The sequence below is a fragment of the Coenobita brevimanus genome, chromosome 97 (assembly GCF_032717465.1).
Source record: "Coenobita brevimanus isolate Jiangsu-jjx chromosome 97, ASM3271746v2, whole genome shotgun sequence".
Classification (NCBI taxonomy): domain Eukaryota; kingdom Metazoa; phylum Arthropoda; class Malacostraca; order Decapoda; family Coenobitidae; genus Coenobita; species Coenobita brevimanus.
Window position 1 is genome coordinate 32,617,906 of NC_137050.1, and position 18,215 is coordinate 32,636,120.

Genomic DNA, 18,215 nt, shown 5'->3' on the forward strand with positions numbered 1-18,215 from the left:
CTGAGTCATGACCACTCCTGAGGTTGGTTACCAGTGGAATTGGAAAATCGAATGATTTACCAACAAATTTGGATGTCGGGATCAAATATACAGCACTAAAATATTTCGAAAAAAAGAGGATATTTTAGGCTTCAAACAGAGATGAGGGTAAGTCAGAAAATTTACCCTAATAAAGTACTGACTATTGAGTAAGATGGCCGCGCACTGACTTCACCCCCCTCACTATACACCTTGGCACGCCCCGCATGTACTGTAAAATAAATTTGGGGACGAATTTTCCTTTATATAAACATCGTTTTTCAGAAGAATTTGTATGTAGCATAATTTAACTAAAATTAAACACTTTCAAGTCATGTAGTTTCATAACTCTGACAAATGAAGCACATAAAAATCAAGTCGAAGTTTCAGTGACAACAACATTACACCGCTGTGTTGTGGTAGCCGTCAGCAGCCAAGGGTCTACGCTCATCATGGTTAGTGCTAGTGTGGAGCTGTTTGTAAGAAAATAGCCTTATCTACTGAACTAGTGTTGACAGTTGGGCATATATATTTAGAGCTATATGAGTAATTGTACATAAACTCATCTCCACCCTCTTTTAATTATACTGTTTCGTATATCAGTTCAACATTTTCCATGACCCAAAGTAACGAGGACAACAGACCACTTCCATGCAAGGTAAAATCACATGGTGGTAACGAGAATTAAGTTAATCAGGTATATCATACCCTGAAAGGGCGTCTGAGAGTAAAATACGATCCGTAATTTGATAATGAAAAAGCACATTTTTAAGGAAACGAAGCTTGGGTTCATTTTCTAGCTGCATTTTACTGAAGGGGCTTTGGCATAATTGAAAGAACAGAGGGTAAATTTGGTAAACGTATGCTTTACTTGAAGGAGTAGAAAAACCTCACAAATTCAATTCATATTCCTTTGTTTGTTTTCAATATTTTTCATTTTTCACTGTGGTAAGTTATTTTTTCTATATATCTATCTATTGCCAGACACCTTAATCCCATAAGGGATGGCCACAAACAAATTGCCTTCATGTCGCCCTGCCCCTGCCATTTCATTGCCCTGCATGCAGCTCACCCCTCCCCCCCTCTCATATACCGGTACCTCTCCACTCCATCCCTCTATCTCATCCTTGGCCTCCCCCCCTCCACCTCAGTCACATACAGTCTCCATGTTAGTCTCCTGCGCTCCGTCCTCTCCACATGTCCAAACCTTGTCAATGTATTTCTCCTAACGCATTCTATCACATCCACACTAGAGCTTTCTCATTTGTCAGGCTGTCTCTCCATGTGACTTCACATGCACCTCCTAAGTAACATATTTCTTCTGCTCTCACTCTTGTGTCCTTCCAACAAAGGTCCAAGTTTCACATCCGTATGTTAGAGTTGATATCGCAATACTGTCATGCAGCAACTTTTTCACTTCCCCGCTTTTGTCACTGGTTTCAAAGAACCGGCAACCTTTCTTGTTGTATGGTACCCTTTCAAGCTTGTCACTCTCCAAATTCCATCCTTACTCGTCACGCTACCTAAGTAGGATACTTGGGGGAAGGATGGCACAGTTAAATGCATTCACATTTTCCATTTCCTTATCATCCAGCCTCACTGTACATCCAGTGACTTCATTTTTCTCGGAGACCATAACTTTACTCTTCCCTATGTTCACCTTTAACCCATGGATTGCGAGCCACAGCTTAGGCTGGGAAGCGCCACATTGCGCACCACAGCTCAGGCTGTGGCCATACATCACAGCTAACTACTCCACCTCTGTGCAAACTTCCACACGGCGTAACGCAAAGATGGACAGAGAGATTTTTTTCATTTTCACAAGATGATGCCCTGGATGTTTATCTTCAAGTTTTTAATAAACATTTCCCCCCCCCCCCACTACACCCTAACACAAACTTACACATGGTGCTGTGCAAAGACAGAGAGAGAGATTTCTTTTTTTCACCAGATGATGACCTGGATGTTTATCTTCAGGTTTGTAATAAATAAAACTATCTATCTATCTATCTATATACCTGGGCTGCTTCCCCCAAGGAAAGGGAGGTAGCCGAGACAGGACAACACACTCCCCATTTACTCATCCTTTCAAACACATTCATTCGCATCTTAGCCCCAAAGGGGAAAACGGACAGATCCTCACTGCACCACACCGCACAAGGGTCAACTGCGCAATGCAATCAGTGACATCCGCAGCAGGGCCCGACAGCAGAGCTGGTTTACCCCTGCCACATCATAACAGACTCATCCCCTTACCCACACCTGACCTGACTAGCTGATCAGACCAAATGCGGGAGAATATCCCCTCAGGGCTGCGTCATCACTTATTCATTCACAATTTCTCTCCATTTATTTCTGTCACGCACAGCGACTCCTCCATGCTCAACAGACATCCCTCTCGCATCCAGTGCTCTCTTCACACTGTCCATCCATCCTGTTCGTGGTCTTCCTCTCAGCCTTACACCTCTCACATCAGATCTAGTTATCTTTTTCACCAATCGCTCATTATCTATTCTCTCCATATGCCCAAACCATCGTAACACCCTCTGCTCAACTCTACCAGCCATCTCCCAAACAACTCCAGTTCTCCTTCGCACTTCATCATTTCGCACTCAATCCATACGCGTCACTCCACACATACTCCTCAGACACCTCATCTCCATTACGTTCAAACTTTTCCTCTCTGCTACACCCATATTCCATGTTTCAGCCCCATATAACGCAGTCAGTACCACAACACCCTCATACAGCCTTCTCTTTACATCCATTCTAAGTGAACGACATCTTAACACTTTTTTCATTCCTCCCAGCACCTTTCCTACTTCATTTATTCTAAACTTCACTTCTGCATCTATTCTTCCATCCACAGCAACATGTGACCCTAGATATTTAAAACACTCTACCAAAACAAAACTAAAAAAAAAAAAAATCATATTTTGTGCACCACAGTGTGGGATAAAAAAAAAAAAAGTAATTGTGCATGCCACGGGTTAAATTCTATTTCTTACACACACTTCCAAACTCATTCACCAAACCTTTCAGTTTCCCTTCATCTTAACAATACAGTATCATCTGCAAACAACAGTACAGGGAGTTTCCAAATGCTGCCCTTTCTCATTAAGGCCACTCCAGCATCCACCATCCTACCTTGTATCTGTTTTATGATCCCTTCCATATACAGATTAAATGACCATGGAGGCATGACATATCCCTGTTTCAGTCCAACATTCAGATAGAAAAATTCACTCAGTTCACTATCCACATGCACTGCAGCCTTAGTACCCTCATACATACTCTTCACAGGATTCAGCAACTTCCCGTGTACTTTACTTCATATATTCTTAATATTTTCCTCTTTCCTTTTTGATCCACCCTGTTATATACTTTCTCCAAATCCATGAAGGCCGAATACATCTTCTTTCCCTTCTCTAAAAACTTTTCCAGTGAAGACCTAAGAATGAATATCAGATAGCCTATATGCAACTTCTTCCCTTCGTAAGACCTCCCTGTTCTTTCCCAACTATATAATTCCTCTGTTATTTCCCTAACTCTGTCAGTAAACATCCTACCAAATACTTTTCCTATTACACAAAGAAGACAAAGGCCCCTATGATCACCACACTCTTCTTTCTCCCCTTTTCCTTTGTTCATTTCATTCATTCATTGCCAGACGCCATGTATCCCAAACGGGGTGGTCAAGGGCTTAGAGTTAATTGTTTTACAGGGAGGGGCACTAATCCTCCACCAACCCCACTTGACACGTAGGGATGCCAACAGCATCTTGTGTTCCCTGGCGGTCACCCATCCAAGTACTAACCAGACCCAGCGTTGCTTTGTACAGGGGAATAATTATACCTGACTTCCAGTCCTCTGGGACTCTGCCTTCCTCCCAGGCCAATCTGCACATCTTCCATATCCATTTTACTACCGGTACTATCTCTCGTCTATGCTTCAGCATTTCACCATACACTTCATCAGTTCGTGGGACTTTCCCCCTTTTGACCATTGCTCCCACTGCTTCCAGCCTACTGATTTCTTCTTCCTCTCTTCTCACTTCCCTCCTTCTCCTAGAATTCCCCAGCTGCATAGACTCGCATTGCTTTCATTCTCTATGTTTAACAGTTCCTGAAAGTGTTCTCTCCATTTGCTCACTTTTTCTCCCTTCTCCACTAGCAAACTACCATTTTTACCTTTCATTCCCCGACTAACTTCTTTATCACCCTGTCTAACTCTCCTTACCTCTTTCCAGAACATTTTCTTACATTTCCTCCACTTTACACTCTGATTTGTTCCAAATTCCTCATCCACTCTCTTCTTACTCTCTTTTATTAATCTTTTCACCTCTTGTCTTCTCTACATCAAACTCTCTTTCCTGTCTCTCAACCTCCTGTATGCCCCTGCCTCCCATCCACATACTATATACTTTCTTCTTTTGCGCCACAACTTCTCTCACCTTTTCATTCCACCATACTGTTCCTTGCAACCCCTTTCGTCTCCTCTTCACCCCACACACCACCTCACATGCTGCACAGATTTCTTCCTTGAATATTTTGCACACACCTTCCACCTCCCCCATCTGCTTCATATCATATTTACCGTACCCCTTTCCTGCTGAAAAATTTTCCCCCACTTTTATCATCACATTCCCTAAGCCAGGGGTCGGCAACCTTTTGAACATGGTGTGTCAATTTATAATTAATGCCAATTTTTTCGCCACTTTGCGTGTCAGGTAAGATTTTTTAACACTGTAGCGACAGTGTTAATTGATTTAGTAAGAAAGGATGTGCCCACCTCTTTCTCTCTCTCTCTGTCTCTCTCTCTCTCTCTCTCTCTTTGCATTTTCAATATTTTCTTTGTTACACTGGATCACGTTGAGTGCCATAGTATAACACTTCACGTGCCAAGTCTGGCACGCGTGCCTAGGGTTGCCGACCCCTGCCCTAAGCTATACCCACAATTGTTTATTTGGGGCATAATGGAAGAATCTTAGTCAATGCACTCAGAGGCTGTGTATGTTTCCCAATTTTCCAAATGGAGCTTAGGTTAAGTTTGGTTAAATTATTAGTTACTGTTAGGAAGAGAGTGAGAATAAGTTGATTACATATAAGTCTGGGGGAAATATCAGCCAGATATACTATTTCCTGGTCATGAGGGCTGATAGGAGATTAGTGAGGGATGTAAAAGTTATAGGGAGCGAGGAGTGAGTGCAGCAGCACAAGCTGTTGATATGTGACATCGTACTCAAGGAGTGGGTGATGAAAATGACCTGTGCACCTAGGAGGAAAATATGGATGTTGAAAAACCAGGCAGTGAGGGATGCCGTCTATGGTGAGATGAGGAGAGTTGTGACTGAACAGCAAGACGTTGACAGAAGTGTTAATGAATACAGTACAGAACCCTCAAGAGGAACCTTTTGAAAGTTACTGATTCAGTATATGGATGGACAAGAGGCCCACCAAGACATAAAGTAACTTGGTGGTGGGGTAAGGGTGTAGAAGCCGCAGTTAAGGAGTAAAGAAGGCTTTTCTGGGAATGGAAGAAGGGTGGCAACAGAGAGGAATACAGTACCTGGGTGCCAAGCTTAGGGCTAGAAAAGATGTTTACAGGGCAAAGTCTGAGTCACAGAGACTTTTACTTGATAACTTAAACCAAGTTGAAAAGGAAGACTGTGACATTTAAGGTGGCATGTTAGATGAAGAGGGAGAATAGGGATATCATAGATCAGCAGTGTGTGAAGAATGATGAAGGAAGGGTAGTGGTGAACAGTGGGGATTTTAAAGACGCATGGAGAGAGCAGTACAGCTGGTTATTGAATGAGAAGTTTGACTGGGACAGTGAAGGTCTGGAGTCAGCAGATCCAGTGTTTAGCCCTTGGCCTTTGTTTGACGCTGCTACTGTGAGCAGAGCAATAGGCAGGATGCAGATGGGGAGGGTAGTGGGTGTGTCTGAGTTGACTGCTGAAATGTTGAAAGCCTCAGGAGATATAGGATTGAAGTCAGTCACTGACCTGATAAATATGATTATATATATGAATGTGTTTTGTGGTAGGAGGGGGCGCTCACCATTCACTCACTCGATGAAGTGCTGCTCTCATGTGTCCACCCTTTTCTCTCCTCCATCCTATCCTTCCATCCTCTTCTGTCTTTCTTTCCTTCATTCTTTCCTCGTCCTTCTGCCTATGGGTGACGTTTGACTCCCTCTTCTGTCTGTCTTACCTTCATTCTTTCCTATTCCTTCTGCCTGTGGGTGACTACACTGAGTGGCAAGCCAAATGGTTTCCTTTACACCAGGAAACCATTTACTATGCTGGATGGTAACATATAACCAAATTTTGGTGCCTGGTGCTTTAATGGGTAATTATGGCACTTCAGTCGGATTGAGCTGGTGAAGGTTTATATCCAAGGGGTGGTTGGGGTTTATTGCTCACTTAATGCCACTCAGAGATGAGTGAGGCTGATCACGCTCATCTTAAATGTCAGGACCAACTTGCCTAGCCCCGGGCTTCAACGCTCTTCATGGGGCAACGTAGGATTGAATGATGGATGGATGGATGGATGAATGTGTTGTCCAAGATGATTGGCTGAAGAGTGTACTTTAATTGTAAATGTGTACAAGGGGAAGGATGATGCCCTGAAAAGAGGAAATTGTAGAGGCATAAAGGATTTAGACCAGAAATGAAGGTAGTAGAGAGAGTTCTAGAAAGTATGAGTAGAGAAAGAGTGAATATTGATGAGATGCAGTTTGAATTTATGCCAGACAAAGGCCTTTTTTGTTGTTCGACAGCCTCAGGAGAAATATATAGGAAAGAAAATGGAACTGTACCTGTACTTTGCTTTTATTGATTTGGAGAAGGCCTTTGACTGAGTCCCTAAAGAGGTGGTGAAGTGGGCATTGAGAAAGCTTGGGATCAAGGGATGACTGGTCAGGGTGGTAATGGCTGTGTACAGTATGTGGATGCTCGCACCCAGGTAGAGGCGAATGGAGATTTGAGTGATGTGTTTTCCATGAATGTTGGTTAGCACCAGGGGGCAGTTGTGAGACCCTTGTTGTATATCATGGTAGCCACATGAAGCTCTGTCATGGGACTTCAGAAATGGACTCCCGTGGAACACGTTGTATGCTGATGATATGGTGTTGATTACAGAGAATGAAAAAGGGACAGAGGAAAGCTTTAGGAAGTGGAGAGATGGTATGGGGCACAAGGGCTTAAGAGTTGCAGGTAAAACAAACGTGATGGTATCTAGGGCTTGTGCCAATACTGTCAAAGAAGAGGGAGAGTGGCCATGTGCAATTTGCTACAAGGGTGTGGGAAGTAATTCCATCTTTCCAGTGTCTGTGATATGTGGGTGCATAGGAGAAGTAGGGGTATTAGTGGTAGACTACGAGATAATGCTGTTTTCATGTGTGTGTTGTGCTGGGGAGAGCAGGTGGAGATTGTCAGGTTTGAAAGGATTGAACTTGCTGGTGAGTCTCTTGAGTGTTTGGAAGAGTTCTGTTATTTGGGAGATGTCATGTGCAGGAGGTGGGGCTGGTGCTAGCTCTGTGGCTAGAGTGAGGAGTGGTTGGAAGAAGCTCAGGGAGCTGTTGCCTCTCCTGACATTGAAAAGGCTCTCCCTCCATGATAAGGGATCTTTATATTCAGCATGTGTTAGGAGGCTATAATGCTGTATGGTAGTGAGACTTGGACAATAAAGGAAGAGGATATTCACAGGCTCAAACGTACAGAAATGACGGTGATTAGGTGGATGTGCAGTGTGTCAGTGAGTGTGAGGCATGGAGGGCTAGGTTTACGAGGGATGAGTTGAGGGGTAGGATGGGTTTGGAGTGTGGTGGTGTTGTGATGAGGAAAGGTAGACTGAGATGGTTTAGGCATGTGGGGAGGATAGGGGATTTTTTTTTTTTTTTTTTTTTTTTTTTTTTTTTTTTTTTTACAACGGAGGAAGGAAAAACAAATGGGGAAAAAAAAAATAATCCATACACCAGATTACTGGTGTCCTCTATTCATAAAATATCTGTAACAGTTAGACTTGAACAGTTGTGGGTTGAAATTTGGAGGAAAACAACTCTGGGGAAGCGAGTTCCAGAGCGATGCAGTTCAGGGAATGAAAGAATTCTGATAGGCAGAAGTTCTGCAATATGGTTGAGTGACATTCCAGTCATGAGCGCTACCAGATGCCCGTGTAGCACGAGGGAAGGCATGGGGAGGTGGCACCATGGACGTGACTTCGTCTGAGCATTTGCCAAAAAAATATCTGTAAAATAATGCAAGGGAGGGATGATAATTGGGTGCAGAAAGTGAGAAGTCATAATGGTTGGGGTAGGGTTGTGAGAGGCAGATTGAAAAAGACCTGGGATGGGCTGATTGAATGTAACTTCAGGGATAAGGGACTGAATAGGGAAGCTGCCAGAGATTGAGCAACATGGAGAGCTGGCATTAGGTGACCAAGGCTGGCACGTTGGAACCTTCAAAAACAAATGAACGAACGAGTTAAGCAAGGTTAGGTTAAGTTCGTTAAACACTCAGGTTAGGACAGTCCCTTCTGCCATTATGCTGATGAATCAAACAAGAGTGTTCACAGAGGAACAGCTAAAAACAGCCGATAACAGATTTACCAGAAACGTTTGTTTACTCTCCCAGAAATAATAAAAAAAATCTAACAGACTATTAGGAAGAAGAACTGATTTGTTAAGGTGCTTCCACCGTTAAAAGTAATGCGTATGTTTACTGTAAATTTTTATATATGTTAGACTGCAGAACTTCCAGTGGCCATTGTAGTTTTTTAGCGCTTTTCTGTAGCCCTCTAGTTTGAGCCCATACCATAATTAATGCACTTATTTTGGAGGTGTCCCATAGTTTTATGGGTAACTTAATCTTCAAGGAAACTCAAACCACCATCACACAGAGACCTGTGGATGTCCAAATTTGCTGCTGCATGAGTTTTGAGGACAACTAAGCATGGAATGCCATCAGATCCATTTGTGGACTTCCACACTCGCTGTCGCTGTCCAAAACTCTGTACTGGTAGTCTTCTTTACAGAGTTTTTCCCTAGTTGTAGTCAAGTAGCATGCATCGTCTGCTTTTTTGAACTCCCCAGTGCCTTCCTTCTCCTTTGTTTTCTAGCAGAGGCTTCTTCCTCTTCTTGCAGGGTGAGGACTGCAATACCCATTGCAAAAGTCATTAGCAGGTTCACATCCATTACTGTTGTTAATACTGTACTATAAACACCTAGTCACAAGGGAGTCGGGACAAGTGACTACGTTGTGTCCAACCAAGTGAGGTGAACTCTATGAGGAAGAAGGTGGTTTTGTTGAAGAACACCATGTGATAGGGAATGCTATTTTAGGATGATCATTCTCTTCTGAACTTTGCACACGGTGTCCCTGTGTAATAGCGGCTTCAGGATAACCTGTTACATATTACAAGAAATTTATACCTACCTTGGAATTGATTCAGTAACCTTGAAATGGTGTACAGAAATGCTTTTACATGTAGGAAGAGGATCCATCAATAAATAAGTAAATATGATAATTATTAAATTCAAGACAGTATTATAGGTTACCGTAATTGCATATGAGTATGGGGAAAATAGTAGCCAGATTGACTATTTCGTGCTTAACAGGGCTGATAAGAGTTTGGTGAGGGATGTTAAAGTTATAGGGAGTGAAGAGTTTGTGCAGCAACAAATTACAGGCATACCATGATATCTGGTGGTGTTGACTAAAAAACTACAATGGCCTCTGGAAGTTTTGCGGTCTAACATATATAAAAATTTACAGTAAGCATACGCATTACTTTTAACGGTGGAAGCACCTTACCAAATCAGTTCTTCTTCCTAATAGTCTGTTAGATTTAGGAGTGTTTGGACAGCGAGTTGCTGGACATCAAAGCAGTTTTCCCTATAAGATACCGAAGAAAAGCCAGAGATGCATTCCAGGCCCAAACCCAAACTCTCATATACTATACCTTACTTAGCCAATAGAGACTGACACAGAAACACTAAAGGTAATATTACCATCCTCATAAACAGTCCTGTTGCTAAAAGATGGGACATCAGACCACATACAAACTTGGCAATTTATTGATGACAAAAAAAATATATATATGTATGATTGTGGGCCAGGCAGGCAGCCCACTAAGTGGAGGTGGGGGGATGGAGACATCCCTGGCAGCGCTGAGTGTGGCAGGGGATGAAGGAGGGCCAGAGGGAGAAGTGAGGGAATGGACGGAAGATGGGGAGAGCCGTGTGCATCACCACATATGCGTTCAGACGCACTTGTTTCAGACCTAGGTAGCGGCGACAAGCGACTTGACAGCTGTTCAGATTGTGAGAATGTTCCCCACTTTCTTTTGTTCGGAGTAATGAGTGATCGGTTACTGGGGCGTCAGATATCGGGGTATGCCTGTACTGATATATGACATGGTGCTTAAAGAGTGGTTGCTGAAGAAGACCTATTCACCTAGGAGGAAAGTGTGGAAGTTGAAAAACCAAGCAGTAACAGATGCCTTTAGTATTGAGATGAGTAGAGTTGTGGGTGAACAGAGCAGTGTTGACAGAAGTTTTAATACAGAGCTCTCAAGAACCATCTCTTGGGACTTACTGATTCATTGTGTAAATAGACAAGGGGCCCTCCAAGACACAGAACATATTCGGTGAGATGAGGGTGTAGAAGCCACAGTTAAAGAGAAAAGGCTTTTCTTGAAATGAAAAAAGGATGGTAACAGAGAGAAATACTTGGCTGCCAAGTGGAAAGCTAGGAAAACAGTATGCAGGGCAAAATCTGAGTCTCAGAGGCGTTTACTGGATAAACTAAATTGTACTGAATGGAAGAGTATGGTATTTATGGTGGCAAGTCAGATGAAGAGGGATATCATCGGAGAGCAATGTGTGAAGAAGGATGAAGGAAGGGTGTGGTGGACAGTGAAGATATTAAAGTTGCCAGGAAAAAGCATTATAACTGGTTGTTGAATGAGGGGTTTAACAGGAGGAGGGAAGGTTTGGAGTCAGCAGATCCAGTGGTTGGGACCATTGCCTTTGCTGAACGTGTGGCCAGAACAGTAGGTACAAGGCAGTTGGGAAAGGTGGCAGGTGTGTCTGGGTTGACTGCTATAATGATGAAGACCTCAGGAGATAAAGGAGTGGGTTTCATCACTAATTTGATTAATTTGATTACTGTATATATGAGTGTGTTGGCCCAGGTGACTGGCTGCAGAGTGCGATTGTAAATGTGTACACGGGGAAAGGTGATACCCTGGAAAGAGGAAATTACAGAGGCATAAAGCATTTGGGCTAGATAATGAAGGTAATGAGAGAGTCCTGAAAGGTATGATTAGGGAAAGAGTGAGCACTGATGAGATGTAGTTTGGAACTATGCCAGGCAGAGGCCCCACTGATGCCTTATTCATTGTCTGACAGCTTTAGGTAAAATATACAGTATAGGAAAGCAAAGGGAGCTGTACTTTAATTTTGCTGATTTAGAGAAGGACTTTGACAGTTTCTAGGGAGATGGTGAAGTGGGCAGTGAGAGAGCTTGGGATCAAGGAGTGGTTGGTTAGTGGTTATGGCTGATTTTTGTGAATGTTGGCATGTATCAGGGATCAATCTGACACCCCTTATTGTTTGCCATGGTGCATGAAGCTCTCTCACATGCTTTTAGAAATGGACTCCCGTGGGTGATGCTGTAAGCTGATGACCTGGTGTTGATTGCAGAGAATGAAAGGGAAGTGGATGAAAGATTTAGGGAGTGGAGAGACAGAATGGGGCATAAGGGTTTGAAAGTAATTGCAGATAAAACAAAAGTGATGATAACTAGGACAGGTGTCAGTACTTTCAGAGCAGACGAGTGTGCCTATGTGTGGTTTGCCACATGGGTGTTGGAAGTAACTCCATCCTGTGCATTGTTTGTGATAAGTGGGTGCATAAAAGATATAGTGGTATTAGAGGTAGACTTCAGGATAATGTTGATTCCCTGTGTGCAGTGTGTTGAGAGGAACATGTAGAGAATGTCAGACCTGAAAGTATTAATCTTGCCAGTGAGTGTTTTGAGTGTGTAGAGGAGTTTTGGGGACATGTTATGTGCTGGAGGTGGGGCTGGAGCTAGCTCTGTGGGTAGGGTAAGGAGTGGTTGGAGGAAGTTCAGGAAGTTGTTACTCCTGACATTGAGAGGGCTCTCTGTCTGTGCTAAGGGATCCTTGTGTGCAGCATGTGCAAGGAGTGTATTGCTGTATGGTAGTGAGATTGGGGTGGTAAAGGAAGAGGATATTTGTTAGCTAAAACTAGAGAAACAACAATTATTAGATTGGTGTGTAGTGCGTCCTTGAATGCGAGACCTTGACGGGGCTGGGATTACGATTGAAGAGTTGAGAGGAAGGATGGAACTAGAGTGTATTGATGTTGTGATGAGGAGGGGTAGATTGAGGTGGTTTGGGCATGTTCAAAGGATAGAGGGTGACAGATGGGTAAGGAAGATGAGAAGTGTGAATGTCTGGGGTAGGATTGTGAGAGGCAGACCAAAAAGACCTGGGATGAAGTCATAGAATATGACCTCAGGGATAAGGGACTGAATAGGGAGGCTGCTAGAGATTGAGCAGTGTGGAGAGCTATCATTAGGTGACCAAGGCCGATTCATGCAAGCACGTTGGAGCCCTTTATAAATGTTACGAGGTTAGGTTAGGTTGGGATAAGTTAGATTATCATAAAATGGATTAGATTAGGATAGAAACATAAATAGGTTGGGTTAAGTTGTGAAAAATAAAGGTAAGTTTGGATAAATCAGCAATGGCAAAGGTAGTAGTAGTAATAGTTGTTCCCTAGGCAGTCTGGCTGAACAGCCCCGAGTTCCTTAGGAAGGCCATGGCCGAGACCGGGCTTTCCCACAGAGCTCTCTAAGAGTGTATGTTGTGTTGTTGGCGTAGGTGATTGTGAGCAATGCAGTCTTCCATAATGTGCTTAATAGTATGGGGTGCTGTGTTGCATCCTGGACAGGCATCAGCAATGGAGTCATCCAGCCTCTTCTGGTAGCTTAAGAGGGCTGAATGGTGCTCACATCTCAGCCTGGCCAGGTGGACCCTGTCCTCATGAGGAAGATAGGATTCAGAAGGGTGGATGTCAGGAGGCCGTGCATGCGGCTGTGTGTTGTCTTTAAGTGACTGAATGGAGCAGCGAGTGATCTGAGTGTGGATATGCTTCTGGAAGCTGGTCTGAGGTGGGCGAAGGGGGAGAGATGACAGTATTTGTGTATGGTATTGTGTGCTGGGTGTTGTTTTGATGTTCCTTGGTGTGGGTGGATGTGCTGCCATGTACTGTAGTGGATGTTGTAGGTTTGTGGAGGCTGCAGCAAGAAACTGGGCGCCTCTCATGTCTAGGTGATCCTTTGACTTTGAGGACTTTGGTTTCTTGATGTAGGTAGTCTGTGGGTGTAGTAGCTGTGCAGCCTGTGATTATTTTTAGGGCCTTGTTCTGTATGGTCTGTAGAGTGTTGTAGTGTGTTTTGGTCAGGTTAGAGGCCCAGGCAGGGCTTGCATAATTCATCACTGAACATATGTATTGTTTGTATACTGTGGTGGTGGTTTCTTTGTTGTGTCCAAATGTTGTATGGGCAAGTGACCTCAAAGCATTGAGTCTTGGTGTTATTTTATTTTTAATGTTTGTGATGTGTTGTTTAAATGACATTGATGTATTGTATGTTACGCCAAGGATTTTGTGTGTGTGTGTGGTAGGGGAGTGTTGTTTATGGTGAGGTGTGGGATGTGACTGTGTTCTGCTGTCCAGTTTGTGAGAACAGTCACTGTAGATTTGGCTGGGGCTATTTTGAGCCTGTTTGTGGTGAACCATTCTTGTAGTGTGTTGAGGTAAGGTTGAATGATGTGTGCAGCTATGTTTGCATTTTGGTGCGTACATGTAAGTGTTATATCATCTGCGTAGGATGCTATGTGTATCTGTGGTGTGTGGGGTGTGGGTATGTCGTGCATGTATAGATTAAAGAGTGTAAGGGACAAAACAGATCCTTGGGGGATGCCGTTTGTGAAGTTTCTGATGTTAGAAGACTGACTGACAAATGTTACATGTGCACATCTGCCTGCTAAGTAGTTTGCCAGCCATCTTTTTGTGTTATTGTGCGTGTTTGTGTTGAGTATTTTGTGTGTGAGTTTGTGGCGGGGGATGGCATCAAAAGCTTTGCTAATGTCTAGTGTGACTATGGTCATACCATTCTAAAGTGGTGGTTTGGGTGGGGCACCAACCTCTGTACAGTGTTGCCACGTGTTCCATACTCGCTATGTGAACGGCTCTGATATATATATGTAATAGGCATCACAATAAGATAAACACACAAGAATATAATGGTAATGTGTGTATTATAATATATGAAAGAACAGTAAACTTATTTATATGTCAATAAAGAAACGTGGCATAATTATTTAACAGTGTTGGGTCTGGTTAGTACTTGGATGGGTGACCGCCTGGGAACACCAGATGCTGTTGGCATCCCTACGTGTCAAGTGGGGTTGGTGGAGGATTAGTGCCCCTCCCTGTAAAACAATTAACTCTTAAGCCCTTGACCACCCCGTTTGGGATACATGGCGTCTGGCAATGGATGGATGGATGGGTTGCTTAAAAAAAAAGTAGTCACTTTTATTGGCTGTTACTGTATTTCTGGGGTGGGTAATAATGTCACAATTATGATTATAAGATAATGTGCAGGAATATAAGAAAAAATATGCCAATTTCTTAGTAAAAAAAATATATACATTAAAACCCTCGTGAGCGGCAACACTCACACACACCCAGCCCGACCTGGCCAGAGCTTCCTCTATCTCTTTCCTTTGTGTCCTTGACTCAGACAGGATGGCAGCTCAGCCAGCTCACTACTCACATCTACAAGACTTTTACCTCCTGGGTGGTGTGGAAATAAAGTCAAATTTACAATATGTACATTACGGTATAACATAAAAGAAAATAACCAAAATGTATCCTAAAATACCACAGACGAGAGAGAGAGAGAAAGGGGGAGGGAAGGCAGACCAGGGGCAGTGTTGAGTGCAACTGAGTGAGAGATGGAGGAAGGGAGGGAACAAAGGAGGAAGAGAGTGATTGAATGAAAACAAATAATGGCGCCACAACAACGAGGTCATCTGGCGCCATATGTAAAACAATAATATTTTTAAACATAATTAGATAAAATAAAAACAAAATAAAGAAATGAAAGCACAAGTTTATGTCACTCATAAAAGAAACAAAATTCCCAAGGGTGAAGCACATCTCCCCCAGGAGAGAGAGAGAGAGAGAGAGAGAGAGAGAAAGAGAGAAGGCAGGCAAGGGGCAGTGTTGAGTGCATTATCAAGCTGAGGGAAAGATGAAGGGAGGGAAGGAAGGAGGGCGAGAATTATTGAATGAAAAGAAATCAAGGTGCCTCAACACCGAGGTCGTCTGGTGCCATATGTAAAACAATAATATAATAAAAAACAAAATAAAGAAATGAAAGCACAAGTTTATAAGACACGTAAAAGAAACAAAATTCCCTAGGGTGATGCACATCTACCCCCAGGAGAGAGAGAGAGGCATCGCGAGTATGGAAAACGTGGCAACACTGTACAGAGGTTGGTGCCCCACCCAAACCGCCACTTTAGAATGGTATGACCATAGGAGTGCTCTGTGTGGTGGCCTAGTTGAATTCATGCCATCGAAAACTCTCTGTGTAAGGTCTGTAAGAAGGGTGTTTGTGGAGTGTAGTGGCCTAAAGCCATGTTGTGACTGGGCTAGGGGAATGTGAGGTGTGACTAGTTGTAGTATCAGTCGTTCAGTGGCTTTAGAGGGGGTGCAGAGGAGTGGGATGGGGCGATGTCAGGAGGGTAACGTGGGGTCTTTGTTGGGTTTAGGGATAGTGATGATATTGCCATGCTTCCAGATGTTGGGTATTATGTTGTGTGAGTAGCTGTAGTTTGATATGTTGGTGAGTGCTTGTATGCCTTGTGGACCTAGGTGTTTAAGGTGAATGTTGCTTATGTTGTCTGGTCCACAGGCAGATGAGTGCTTGAGGTTGTTAATGATGTGCTTCCTCTGGTTGTAAGTGAAAGGTGCGTAGTCTGGGTCTGTGGGGAACTGTCTCTTATGTCGGATGAGACGTCGGTCTTCGGGATGGGGGATTAGATGGCTGACTTGTGAAAAGTGATTGATGAGAGTGTTTGCATGTTGTTTGTTTGAGGGTATGGTGTCTATTGTTGTGATGGCAGCATGTGATTGTATGGTGTTGCTGTTGAAAAGTGTGATGCTGTTTAGTGTTTTGTAGAGTTTGCTGATGTTTGTTTAGTGGTCAAGTGTTTGGAGGTAATTTTTCCAGTTTAGTGTTTGCTGTTCTGATATTTTATTGTTTATCTGAGTGTTGAGTTCTTGTATTTGTTGTATGGTGTCTTGTGTATGGGGTGTTGGGGAGTGTCGCAGTGTGTCCCGTTGTCTGATGAGGCCTTGAATTTCTGGTGTGAAGTTGGGGTTGTATCTTTTTCTGTTGCCTTTAGGGATGTGTTTTTTGTCTGCATTTTATATGATTGTATTGAAAGTGTGCACAGCGGTGTTGATGTTTGTGATGGGAGTACTGTTTAGTGTTTCGAAATGTTGTTCTGTTTCAGTTACAAAGGCCTCCCAGTTGGCTCTCTTATAATTAGTGTATGTGTGTTTGTGGCCAGCTGGGGTGATTCTGGTTTTGGTAGTGATGATGATTGGGAGGTGATCAGAACCTAGGGTTTTGACCACTCTCCATGATGTAGTGAGGGCGAGGTTTGGGGAGCAGAAGGTGATGTCTGGAGATGATGGGAGGAAGAGGGCTTGGTGTGGGATATGGGTATGTTGGTCTAGACTGTTTAGTATGAAAAGATGATCTGTCTGGGATTGTAGTACCAGCCCTCTGTCTGTGTCAGGGTTGTTGACATGCCAGGCCGACGACTTGGCGTTGAAATCACCACCCAGGATGATGTTGGGTATGTTAGTGATGTGGTGTATCTGTGGAGAGTAATTGTGTGGTACTGTGGGGGACGATTGGGGGGGAATGTATGTGTTAGCGATTGTTATGTGTGATTTGTTACCAGTGCGTATTTTAATTGACTGTATTTCTGTTGTGGTGTCGTGGGGGAAGAAGTGACTTTGTGTGTGCACTGGTAACTGCAAAGTTGATGGATTTGTTTACCAGGGTGATGAGTCCACCGCCACCACCGTTGGCCCGGTTTTGTCGAATGGTGGTGAAGTTATGAAATGTTGGTGTTTTCTGTGCTCTGTGTAGTTTTGTTTCTTGTAAGATGGCATTGTGTATGTTCTGTTGTTTGATGAATTGTGTGAGTTCATGTATTTTGGTGTCTACGCCATCTATGTTTAACCCCTAAAACGCGGCTGTGTACGGCCAATCCCCCCGCTGTGGCAGGGTTGTAGCGGGGTCTGAGTACCTGTGGGAAAATATTTGCCAAAAATCATAGATTAACCCTAGAGCATTAAAATTTTTATGGCATATAGTACTTACATTCAGCTTTCTCCTGAGCCAATGTTGAGCCTTTGTTGACTACCGAAGGACTTGTGAAGACTTGCAAAGTTGGGTAACAAAGTCTTCACTCTCACACCTCCAGAAACCCGGTTTTCTTTCTACCACAGCCTCAATCTGTCACAGTACACTTTATACAACAACGTACAGGTTGTTTGGAATCCGTATTTGTAAATAAGCACTGAAAATAAGGCTAAAATGAACGGAGCGCACGGCCGACATGCAGCGCGGTGGCAATCTTCCCGTCACTATTGTCACATTTGCCTTTTCTCGGCAAAAAACACGTATACTACATTTTTTTCCATCATAGGACTTCGCAAACGTTTGCCTGTCACTATTATGGCCATAAAAATCACTGTCACTGCCAGTATTGTGGATTGGGACTGAGGAAGACCACCGCGGTGCGAGTTTATTCAGCCTTACGGCAGGCACTTTATTCTCGCTCCTGTTGGCCACTCGCACTTCATTTCTATCGCTCACTTTCACTGTATCTGTTCTTTTTTTTGCCTTATTCATCAGTGTCACTGTCCAGTGTTATAAAAATAATATTTTCTACACAACAAACTGTCACTGTCAGAACATAGAATAGGAAAATATGCTTTCATCTTCTTACACTGGAGTGACTGTCACTCGCAATACTTATATTATTACTATGTACAATTATTTACACCAAAAA

At 43.3% G+C, this 18,215-nt stretch overlaps 1 protein-coding gene across 2 annotated transcripts in view; it reads left to right on the forward strand.

Annotated features, from left to right (window-relative positions):
* Positions 1 to 401: 401 nt before the first annotated feature.
* LOC145413600 (proteasome subunit alpha type-1-like) overlaps positions 402 to 18,215 on the forward strand; it is a 111,404-nt gene continuing 93,590 nt past the window's right edge. Inside the window, exon 1 of one of the 2 annotated variants that reach the window (XM_080283253.1) lies at positions 402 to 473. In XM_080283253.1, the coding sequence (XP_080139379.1) occupies positions 471 to 473 (3 nt within the window). In that variant the 5' untranslated portion in view covers positions 402 to 470. Of the gene's footprint in view, positions 474 to 532; positions 677 to 18,215 lie in introns of those variants that run through there. The other variant, XM_080283251.1, reaches the window with a different exon arrangement.